This window comes from Amblyomma americanum, chromosome 5, assembly GCF_052857255.1.
Source record: "Amblyomma americanum isolate KBUSLIRL-KWMA chromosome 5, ASM5285725v1, whole genome shotgun sequence".
Taxonomy (NCBI): domain Eukaryota; kingdom Metazoa; phylum Arthropoda; class Arachnida; order Ixodida; family Ixodidae; genus Amblyomma; species Amblyomma americanum.
The window spans coordinates 11,909,899-11,922,154 of NC_135501.1; the positions used below are offsets into that span (position 1 = coordinate 11,909,899).

At 48.1% G+C, this 12,256-nt stretch overlaps 1 protein-coding gene across 1 annotated transcript in view; it reads left to right on the forward strand.

Moving 5' to 3' along the window:
- The window catches only part of LOC144133707 (L-lactate oxidase-like), a 173,545-nt gene that overhangs the window by 110,509 nt on the left and 50,780 nt on the right, over nucleotides 1–12,256 (forward strand). Inside the window, exon 6 of the mRNA XM_077666846.1 lies at nucleotides 4,016–4,271. Coding sequence (XP_077522972.1) covers nucleotides 4,016–4,271 — 256 coding nt within the window. The remainder of the gene's footprint in view (nucleotides 1–4,015; nucleotides 4,272–12,256) is intronic.

The following is a 12,256-nucleotide window of genomic DNA, read 5'->3' on the forward strand; positions in this document are numbered from 1 at the left end:
AGCGGTCAACGTCCTTCATTTATAAGCGCGCTCCGCGTCTGTTCGTTCTTCACGCCAGGGCAGGCGCGCATATGCACACAGTATAAACTGTACAATTTCCCTCTCCTTCTCACGCCTGGCGAGCGTCCCCATTGGTCAGGCGATGAGACCAGCTTCGAGAACCTGCCAGATCTTAGCTATGTGCCGCCGCCGTCGTGCGCGTGAAGTGGAGAGGGCATCTCTCAGCACGCTCAAGGCTACGCCCTCTCCGTCGACAATGGGTAGGTTTTACTCAAACCTTCTAGAATGATGGACAGCGCGCGTGGAGATGTTTCCTTTGGCGCCGCGCCGGCAACCAAAGTGGAAAGGGCACCAATACAAACAATGTTATGTGCTCTCCAGGGTTCCTTGTCCACTGTTAAAGATTTCTCAGCAGCGCCCGCTGGAGAGATTGCTTCCGCGCTGCGCTGAATTTTGTGACAAGGTGGAGGTGTCTTTGCAGTGTGTGTGGCAGTGATTAGCCCATTTTTTTTCGCATTATCTTGCGAAGAATTCAGGCGATCAGGGAGAACGGGATCAGGGAGAACTGAGCGGCTCTCGGCGACATGAAGCCCGATCACAATTTCACGCCTCAAGGGATCAAATTAGGACTCTCACATCTCCTTTGAAGCTTTGGCCAAACCATAGTGTCGTCTGCCCACTCCTTTACAACCGTATAAGCCGAAACACTGCCTCTGGGAACCGAACCATCAGGCGCAGCAGCCGTCGGGAAGAGGCGCGCCGAGCAGTCAGGAGGCGTGTAATGACGTGATCAAAGATGGCAGCCCCCATGACACGGCGCTGTAAAGCCTGATTCTATAGCAGTATAGCTCCGTCCCTATAGCAACTTTGCGCATGCGCAGAGAGCAGTGAGATTGTGATCAAGTGACTAAAGCCTCTCCGGAAAGAAAGAGGTGTTCCGACGGCGGGTGGCAGTGTGACGACCGCGCCACGAATGTATGGACGAAGGTGCTGCGGCGCCACAGGGCGCTGCCCAGCCAGCCGGCCTAGGGAGCCTACATGTCGCGCGCCTCCGTCTTTTATGGTTGTGACAGCTGGGTCCAAGGTTGCCTAACGGCAGCTGTGGTGGCTGCCAAGCTTGACGAGCCGCCGTCTTGGTCCCCAGCGTATGCCCTGCCTGCTTGAGGAATATCGACAAAGCAGGTTTTCAAGAGCGTCTTCTTCTGAACACGATCAAGACTTCAGGATCGATCGTTTACTGCGGCATTCACGTCTTTGGTAAAGACAATTTTAGAAACGCGCGAGTAGGCATTTCGCAAATCGGTGTCAACTCGTTTCTCATACTCGGAATGTTGCTAAGGTGTAATTAACTTTTCTCAGGTGAAATCGTCTAACAGACACAAAAACATCGGGGGATTAGCTAGTAATGTTTAAGTACTCTTACGCCACTTCGTTTCACTAAAATTACGTTTCCTTGGTGGCATTGAACTAACGCGTCTGGCTTTTATCTTGCCGTTCATGGATGTCATTTTTAATCCAGAAAACGTCTTTTTCTTTTTTTTGTTAATGGCGTGAAGGCGCTGGATTAAATGACCTTAATGATTTCGTTAGTTCACTTTCAGTTTTTCTTACTTCATGATCCCTTCTCTTACGGCGCGGTTCAGGTGTCCAACGATATACGAGACAGATTCTGCGCCATTTCCTTTCCCCAAAAGACCAATTATTATTATTATACATTATGATGCGAATTGCTGGTTACTGGCCAAAGTCAAAAGATGAAAAGGCGTTTCGGGAGCACTACGGCTCCCTTGTAAATTGCGTATGTATATGAAAATTGTTCCTAATAGGTTGTAAAGCTACCAGTATTCTACATCTACGCTATTATAGCGATTAAATATGTAATGTCGCCCATAACGCACTTTCGCCAGTTATGCATTTTTGTGCAGATACAAGGCGTTAAGGAGAGACATTGCTGGGGTACCTCACAAAGATTGCTTACACCTTGATAGTATCGCCGGAGTATTACCATTCTCGAAATAAGAAAAATGGTGCATGCAAACTAGGCCACAATTGCGCTACCCTCCGAGTCAATTCCCTGAAGCATCCTACAGAAAATGGCGGACTGAATGTCCCCAATGTATCGATTTAATACATAGCCATGTATTTATTGAGAAACATTATTGAGGTTGCTTTTGCGACACACAATAACGCATTTGAAAACTTTCGAAAGCGCTGCTACGGGGGACACCAAGAGAAAGAAAACGAAGAGAAATGATGCACCAACTCGCTCAATTGTCCGTGTTACTCCATTTACGCATTTATGACTCAACTGCTGAGTCGGCATAGCCTCAAGCGCCCTTCTATTTAGATGTATTTTAGTGGGGAAGACACGCACAATTCACACCAGGTTAATTTTTTGCATTGCTTGCCTGGCATGCAAACACCCGCTCGACGAATCACAGGGGTACATGGGAAACCCAACAAGCATACAAACATATGTCCAAATTATGAACAGTAGTATCAGATTTCAAACAGCACTTTGCACAACAGGGTAAGGCATATAAAAGTAACATTGATTATTTGTGACTTTTTCAATGCGTGTACTGAAAAAAAAACATCCTGAAAACACAGTGGCTAGAAGCCAAATTAAAGCCAAAAGGTGCTACACACGTGCACAATGCTGATGCGAGCAAAGCAGAAATAACCATTTTACGACAAAGCAGCTGGAGAAGAATACAGTTTGCTACATTGATCACAGCGGGAAGGCAATCATTGAGATAATACCTCTACCAGTAGCACTTTGAGCATGGACACATACACGAACAGAAATACTGGAGAAACCGACCGACCTAAAAAAAATTACCCCAAGCAAAACACTGAAAATTACATGACATGGTAAAATAACGTACAGAACAAAACATATCGTTAGCAACCTGCTTTTAGTTATGACAGCTATATACCCGGTTAACAAAAGGCATGATTTGAATGAAAGCATGCCAGCGTTTCTTGGTTTTGGGTACGCGGAAAAGGCAAAAAATTTCTTTGATCGTCAATGCGCGGCATTGAAGTTGCGTAGAGTTCGTAACTAACGCGCAGTCCGCCGCGAGTCAACACACAGCTTCTCGTACTTACGCCTGGAGGTGTCTTCGCATAAAGAAATTTGGTCACGACTGTAGCACTACTCTGAAGTCTAAGCTTACTGCAGGGCTATTCCAAGTTTGCGGCAGCACAGGTTTTGCTCGGTGCCCCGTCTACTCGTTGTGCATGCTGCTGTTGAAGGTAAGTCGGCAGCCTTGTTTTTACATACTTTTCGAGAAGCATCTTCACGACCTTAGGCTTGTGCAAGCCGCAACACCCTAAGTGCATTTTTAGACTTCTGCAGGACATTCAAAATGCTAGAAAATGGTTTCTTAAACTTCATGACTTCATTCATTTTTGCAAAAGCATTGAAGTTCTCTTCACAATATATCAAAATACTCATTACAACCTGGCTTGGCTGAATGAGGTTTCCAGAAATCTTGACATATTCCTTCAGGTGATTGAGGCTGCTGTATTCGACAAAGATACTGTCAATCAATAGTTTTTCACTGCTCTTGCTTACACATTACATGCATTGAAGAAGTCACAAATAATCAATTTTATTCAAAAGCGTGGCTTTTTGGGCTTGTTGGTGCAAATCAAGCAAGAGACTATAGCGCAGAGCAGACAGGACACAGAAGAAACGAGCAACACGAGCGCTAACTTCCAACAAATTTTATTTCACACATGCAACATATATATACATCAAGGACACGTCATCACTTGTGCTAACAGTACCGTTGCCTCAGAAACAAGAGTTCTTTATCACATTAAAAGGTAGACGGAGCGCTTACACATGTCTCGTCCGAAGCATTTATCCTTTCGGCTTCAATTATTAATCGTGTGGTCATGTCGCTACTTTTTGCTAGCACAGCAAACCAATTTTTGGAAAAACTGTCGAGGCACCGCGGTTTGAATCTAAAGAGAAGCAATGGCTTTCAAATCTCCTCCCCTGCAGCTGCACGCGATGCCGGCACCGTGATGATCCTCAGCGCCATGAGCACTGCTTCTCTCGAAGACCTCCGAGCCAGAGTTCCTGACTGCTTGCTGTGGCAGCAGACCTACATCTTCCGCAACCGGTCCCTCACGGAGTCTCTAGTAAGAAGGGCTGCAGCCCACGACTTCGGGGCCATCGTCGTCACCGTAGACTCCCCCGTCACAGGACAAGACATAGGCCTGCAGAACAACATGTTTCGTCTGGCTCCTGGCCTCAGGTCAGTTGCCACGTAAACACTTCAGCTCATCACCATCAGCTTTACTACGCCCATTGTAGGACAAATGCCTCTTCCATATCTCTAAAATTAACCATTTCCTGTGCCAGCTGCGATCAGCCTATCCCCGCAAACTTCGTAATGTCATCAGGCCACCTAGTTTTCTGCCGCCCCTCTGCTACGCGTCCCTTCTCTTGGTATCAGGTCTGTTACCCTTAAGGACCACCTGTTATCTTACCTTACAACATCCCTTGCCGAAGCCTATTTCTTCCTCTTGATTGCGACTAGGATGTAATTAACCCATGTTTGATCCCTCACTGACTCTGTCCGCTTCCGCTCTCATAACGTTACACCTATCATTTTTCCCCATAACTCGCTGCGTAGTCCTAAGCCTAAGTTTAACCCTCTTCGTTAGCCTACACGTGACTGCTCCATAGGTGAGTACCGGTAAGGTGCAGCTGTTGTATACTTTTCTCTCGGGGGATAATGGCAAAATGCCATTCATGATCTCAGGGAACCTGCCAAATGCGCTCCACCTTATCCTTATTCTTCTAGTTATATGCCTCTCGTGATCTCGATCTGCCGTCAGTATGCCTGGCCTGAGTAGACCTATTACCATACCACTTCAAGCGCGTCGCTATCAATCGTAAACTGCTGTTCCTTCCTGAGACTGTTGAGCATTACTATGTGTTCTGCATATTAATTTTTCGCCTCCGATGATGTCAGCAAATTTTTTTAGCATGTAGTCGTCGTTTAACATCAGTACACATCCCCAACACCAGCCGCCGCGGTGGCTCAGCGGTTATAGTTTTCGGCTGCTGACCCGACCGACGCGGGTTCGATCCGAGGCCGTAGCTGTCGCATTTCGATTGAGACGAAATGCTAGAGGCCCGTGTACTGTGCGACGTCAGTGCACGTTAAAGAACCCCAGATGGTCGAAATGATCCGGAGACCTCCAGTACGGCGTCCCTTAGAGCCTTAGTCACTTTTAAACGAGGTAAACTAAACCAAACATCCCCAACATGGTGATACAGATGAACGATGTGCGCAAAACTTCCAACGAACCACATACACGGGAGAAACACAAGAACTGCCGCAACTTTTTTCTAGCAACTATTTTATTCTTCTCACAACAACGCATAGATATACATTTTTCCACACTTGCGCAAGCTAACAAAAATTACAGTCATGCAAGATTACTGGCAATGATGCGAGCACAAAAACTTCAATTCGGCGGAGTAAAGTGATAAGGAAGTATCGCTAGCACATCCTTCCTTCAGCCTTTTTCTTAATATGGAATGCTTCGAGAGCCAGATGCGCGTGTTCGTTCCTGCTCCTGCCCATATTCACCATCTCTTCGAATCGTGGTGCAAAATGGCTGCAGCTAACGATGTGTGACACAATATGTGCACCTTTGTCATTTTTGTTACTCACATTTAGCGCATGCTCCCTATGTCGCTCATTTATGCAGCACCGTGTTTTTCCGATGTACATCTTTCCACACGAGAGTGGGAAAGCATGCGCGACATACATTACATCGCCAACATACTTTACCGTCTAACACTCTATTACCTTTGCACTCCATCAGCTAGCATCGCTCCGATCACGCATCCTACCAAGGGGGTCCCTCTACCTCAAGATGTGTGCTGTGCGATGTCAGTGCACGTAAAAGAACCCCAGGTAGTCGAAATTTCCGGAGCCCTTCACTACGGCGTCCCTCATAGCCTGAGTCGCTTTGGGACGTTAAGCCCCCATAAACAATAAACCATAAAACATCTACCTCAAGACCTAAGCTCCCATCTTGCCATCCTTCCCATCCCTAAGAACATGCACCCCGAGCACGACGGAGAACACAGGGCAGCCCGCGTCAAAGCCCTGTGTATTGGAAGAGTGACAGTCGGGACCAGTTCCGCACAAGAACGCCGACAAGGCATTTATTCGTACTCGTTTTATACCCGCAAGGGAAAAGGCCACACAAGTTCCGAGCATGCGCGCCGCTGACAGATCGCGAGCACGCGTCGCACTGGGCTTACACAAAACGCTGGAGCACGTCGCACTCAGCTTACATACATGATACATCTCCCTTTCTTACTGCACTGCTAAGCCATGAAAATAAATGTTCACACAATTCAGAGGGTTTCGAGTTCCATCACAGAACCTGCACAAAGTTGTCGATATATCCCAAGAGCTGCGGTGCTCTTCTTTCGCGCTGGGATCTTCTCGGCAATGGTGTAGGCGTCGAGGCTGTAGTTGTGGTTGCGCTTCGAGCGCATGGTTGGACTTGGCAGGGTACTTCGTTCTCGCAGCAGTCATCCGACATGTCGTCATCAATAGGTGTAATGCTGAAAGGCTCAGCTATCGCCCTGAGGTGTTGTCGGTTGCGTCGCAAAACACGACCATCTTCGGTGGCAACATGGTATGACCTGGGTTGAGGAGTTGCTTTAAGAACACTGGCTTTTGGTGACCAACAGTCTTCTCGTACTCTAACAACCTGGCCTTCTTCAAGCCGAAGAAGGCAATGTCTTTGGTATCGGTGGTGTTTACGCTTTCTTACCGACTTCCTTGCAACTTTGTTGAAGCCTGGGCGCGGCGTTTGAAGCCGCCCCTGAAGTAAATGTTCAGGTGACTGGCCATTTTCTAGAGGACTGCTCCTATAACTGAGCAATCCAAGACAGAAATCATCATTCATCTGGGACGTATTTTTCAAAATTCTCTTTACTATCTCGACGCCACGCCTTTCTCCGCGAGGCCATTTGAGTGAGGAAACTGCGGGTTGGGCGTGCTGTGTTTAAAATCATATTTCTTTCCGAACAAAGCAAACTCAGAAGGGTATATGCTTGGGCTTGTTGGTTCATAACTTCAAGGTGAAAAACGTAGCGCAAAGAAACGAGGACACAGAAAGACGGACAACACACGGCGCTTACTTCCAACAATGGTTTATTTCATAAAGAAAAAGTGGTTTTATAACGAAATCACGACCAACACGCTGACAAACCATGTGCTAGCAAAGCGTAGCAGACAGATATGCGAGCTCTTTCGCCATCAATGATACAAAGGGGGTACTTACACAATCATCTTTCAAAAGTGATATCCATTCAGCTTCTATGATTTCTCGTGTCAACCGGTTATTGTGCACTTTTAAAACCATGCATTGTTCAAGAAGCGGTATGCAGTGACATGACCGGCAGTGGACTGACAACCCTTTTCCACGTGACGTAGATGATATGCGTGGAAAAGGGTTGTCAGTCCACTGCCGGTCATGTCACTGCATACCGCTTCTTGAACAATGCATGGTTTTAAAAGTGCACAATAACCGGTTGACACGAGAAATCATAGAAGCTGAATGGATATCACTTTTGAAAGATGATTGTGTAAGTACCGCCTCTGTATCATTGATGGCGAAAGAGCTCGCATATCTGTCTGATACGCTTTGCTAGCACATGGTTTGTCAGCGTGTTGGTCGTGATTTCGTTATAAAACCACTTTTTCTTTCTGAAATAAACCATTGTTGGAAGTAAGCGCCGTGTGTTGTCCGTCTTTCTGTGTCCTCGTTTCTTTGCGCTACGTTTTTCACCTTAAAGCAAACTCATCACTCCCAAACTGTGGTCCATTGTCTGTGCAGACTTCAATGGGAAATACGTACCTTTCAAACACTGCGCTAAATGTTCTCACAACAGGGGCTGTCGTTGTGTCCCGTAAGAGTTCTACTTCTGGAAATTTGGATAAGGCATCAAATACACAAAGGCACGATTTTGCAGCCCAATGAAAAATATCTGCACCGACTCAACACCATGCATGTTCCGGCACCACGCGACCCCTGAGCGGCTGACTGTTTTCGATATGCGTACTTCTGGCAAACTGCGCATCTTTTAATGAGGGCTTCAATGTCCGCGTTAAGGCCAGACCAAAAAAGCAACTTACGCACTCGAGATTTACATTTATTGATTCCAAGCTGGCGTTCGTGAATTCTTCGAAGTAACTCCTGGCGCATGCTTGATGGTTTTATGGCCTTGCATACCTTAAGCAACACTCCTCTGCCGACAACTAGTTTACTTTCAAATTTCAAAGGGCTTTAGCGTTCCAAGGACTGGACGATTGCTTTGCAAGCAGTCGGCGACTTGTTTCAAGTAGTCGGCCTCATTAGTTTCTTCTGTCAAACGCTTCAAAGCTGCTTCGCTTACAAGTTATGAAAGAACACTTACAGCGTGAACTTCCACGCCATCGTAGGTGTTGCCGTCATGTGGGTTTTCGACGGACGCTCGAGACAGCGTGTCAACGACAACCAAGCCCTTTCCTGGAAAAAATTGCAGCTTGTAGCGGTATCTGAGCAAACGAAGAAAAAATCGCTGCAATCTTGGCGCCATCTCTCCAATCGACTTTTCAGAAATAGCGATCAGGGGTCGATGATCTGTCTCCAGGGCAACACTGCTTCCGTATCCAACACGATGGAACTTTCAGCATCCGAAGACGACAACCATAGCCTCTTTTTCTATCTGCGAGTATCTTTGCTGCGCTTCGGTTAGGACGTGCGAGGCATAAGCAATTGGTTTCCGACACTCCTCGTGTGAAACACCCCTCGCCTATTCCAGGTTGAAAAGCATCGGATGTTATATTCGTAACCCTTTTAGAATCGAAGATAGCCAGCACAGGATCTTTGCTAAGACTGTCGCAAATCACTTTCCATTCTTTAGCGTGGTTTTCAGTCTATTCAAAGATGCGATCTTTCTTGATCAAATCTCGAAGAAGTCGTGTTTGGTCTTGGTTTAAGTGATGGTTTATGGTTTATAGGGTTTAACGTCCCATATCGACTCAGGCTATGAGGGACGCCGTAGTGAAGGATTCCAGAAATTTCGACCACCTGGGGTTCTTTAACGTACACTGATATCGCACAGTACACGGGCCTATTGAAATTTGCCTCCAACGAAATTCGACCGCCGCGGGCGGGATCGAGCCCGCGTTTTTCGGGCCAGCAGCCGAGCGCCATAACCACTCAGCCACCATGGCGGCGGTCTGTTTTGTGATGGTAAGAATTTGTCAAAATAGTTAACAACGCCGATCATACGCTGCACTGCTTGCTTGTCAGCTGGTGGTCGCATAGTCAGCAACGAGCTTACCAGGGTGGGGGTTGGGCGCATTCCGTCTTCCGCAATAATGTCGGCAATAAAAAGAATCTCACGCGCGCCAGGGCTGCACTTCTGTGCATTAAATGTTAAGCCTGCTTTCTGTGCTGCTTGCAGTACCACTCGCTGCCTCTCGTAGTGCTGTTGTCTTCGATGACATCAACAACGTACACTCTTACTCCTGACAGCGTCTCGAAGATTTCCCTAAGAGTCTTGTGAAACACTTCTGGAGCAGATGCTGCACCGATGGGCAGCCTCAGGAATCTAGCGACAAACAGGAGTCGCGAACGTCCATATTTTTATGTTTCATCTTGCAGCGGAATATGTTGAAACCCCGAATTTGTATCTAGGCGCTGTTAGATATGATGCTCCAGGTCCATTGCAGGCCACCAGTGTTGGGGGTTGCGCTTCAATGCTAACTTTGCCACCAGAGTTGGAGACGGAGGGGCCCTTGAGTAGGCTGACTCGTTCAGCACCGCAGGTCCCGGCTCCGAAGGATGATGTCGGACTCCGTTAAGGAGGGAGACTGTACAGTAAGGTGTATTTACATTTTAAGAGCGTTAGCTCTTACTCATAACGTTTCGAAATTTCGTGGGGTCTGCTAACCCTTGATCGCAGCGCCATCTGTGGCAGCAAATACTCATCACGCTTCGAGATTTCGAGAGGTCTCCTACCACCCTGAGACCAAAGCGCCATTGAGACTTGTAGCGCCATAATAGCGTTATAGAAACAAATGCCACGTGTCAATGAGGGCGTCACGGTCCAATATGGTGGATAGAGGTGGAACTAGGTGAGTATGACGTCAGGGGACGAAATGACGGCATAGTTTCGGTTTCTTGAATACAAGATGGCTGTCAATAAAATTGGTTGTGCCCTCTCATCTTTTCCCCCTCACCAACAATATCCTAAAACGGGCAGGAAAACTGCCCCGTTACGGGACCGCTATACATGTATACATTTGTTCCGCTGTATATACTCGGATACCAACGGGCACCCATCCCGGGACAGTTGTATACCGAATTTGCTGAGCAAATAATACCCAATGGGTTGTGGTATAAAAAACTACAATTAAATAATAGGTAAACATTGTATATATGCAATTACTAATTGAAGCATTGCTACATCGCACCGCAGACCGAATTCGAGGCCCACATTGACCCCCAAACGAAGCAAATTCCGTTTGGGACGTATCGTGAGGGGGTGCAACTCGACAATGGGCAGACGTGCATCGTAATTTCTCTGATAGGCTGGGCTGTCCAGCAGGTCCTCGGGGCGCTCGAAAGGCAGGGACCCAGCGAGCCGGTAACGGCGAGCGGAGACCCGCGCCGAGTAACGGCAACCTCGTAGACGACGTAGGCCCTCGTCGGGGCGCGCGAGCGCCCAACTGCAGGCACAAATAAAGTTTGCTCCAATCCAATTCCATCTGATAGATGGCGCTAGAAGGCGATCGTCCCGCTAAGCGGAGTGTGTGCATGCGCAGCCGAGCATGGTGGCAATCCCCCTCGTTTCGAATGGTATTTATTACATTCCGTCTCTCGAGACGAGCGGCGCGTTCTTCTTCGCTACCTTCATCTAGTAAACCCAACAGCTAACGCTCGTTACTTCAACGTCTTCCAGGCGGTGGCGGCCTGAGATTAAAAAGTGGGGATCCCTCCAAATGAACGGAGATTTTTACTGCACTCGCTGTCAAGTTTTATATCGTCTTCGTCCCTAAATTCCCTATGTTGAGGATACCCTCGCCGAGGTGGGAGTGGCCTGAAACTTTCATTCACGCGCACAAACTCAGACCACCGCACATAGGGACACGCCCCCATCACATGTCGAGCCTGGGAGAGAGAAGGATGCCGTCGGGTTCACGTCGACTGCGGATGGTGATGTTATCTGGCCAGTCGAAGGTTCCCACGCGCTGCTGACACCTGTTTTTCATTAGGTGACAGCCGACGCGCCAAGCTAGATCGCAAGGTCGGGTCGAGAAGCTGAAAGGGGTCGTTCCTCCTTTGAGATGCTTGCGAATATTGCGTACGATGACCGCTAGTCCGTCGCTGTACTCGACACGCCGTCTTCCACCGGAAACGAGGCCCCTTTGTTCGCCCAACATAGTGACGACAGTCGGGGAAGATAACTGCTGCCGCTCACTCGCTGCTGCGGCGTCTTTAAGGCCTCCGCTCTCTCGAGTCCCGTAATCCAACCGGGCAACGTTTGCTAATTGCAACCAGCGGACACCTGGGTCCACTCCGCGTGGTCCTTGGCGGGAAGCGTGGGAGCGATCACCATCGCTTTGCTCGGAGCCACCCAGAAGAAGCATAAGTGTTGGCTACCAACAGGCGAGACTTGCTGTCGCCGTTGCTAATCCAGACGGGCTGTCGCTGTCCGTAACAGCTTCTCCGCGGCCAGAAAAATCTCGTCTGGCCAGCGTTGACGACCGCTGGGCGGGAAGAGTTGAGCTGGCGTCCGTGTTGGTTTCCTGGATTGCAACATAAGCGCGCCCAAGGCAAAACACAAAGCACCAAACCGCCAACAAAGGAAAGCATAGATGGGACGTTCCCAATAACAAAGCACTGCTCCACACATAAGCGCTCCAAATTCACTCAGGACCCACCAGGATTCCCTCTGGTGCTAAAGAAAATCCTGCTCCAGAATACTGATCCCTCAATTTCACCCGAATTTAGGGCCAAAGCATACGTCCGCGTTCGCTCTGAGACCACCAGAGATAGACTGTCATGTAGTACGATAAGCGGTGGAGTGTGAAAATCTACAAATTTTGAAAAGAAACTCCATTCCTTATCAATCGAAGCTCTGTTCCCCCTATACCACCCGAATATCGAAAGTCTGCCTAAAATTTGGCCCACGCTCAGATTAATCTAGAGG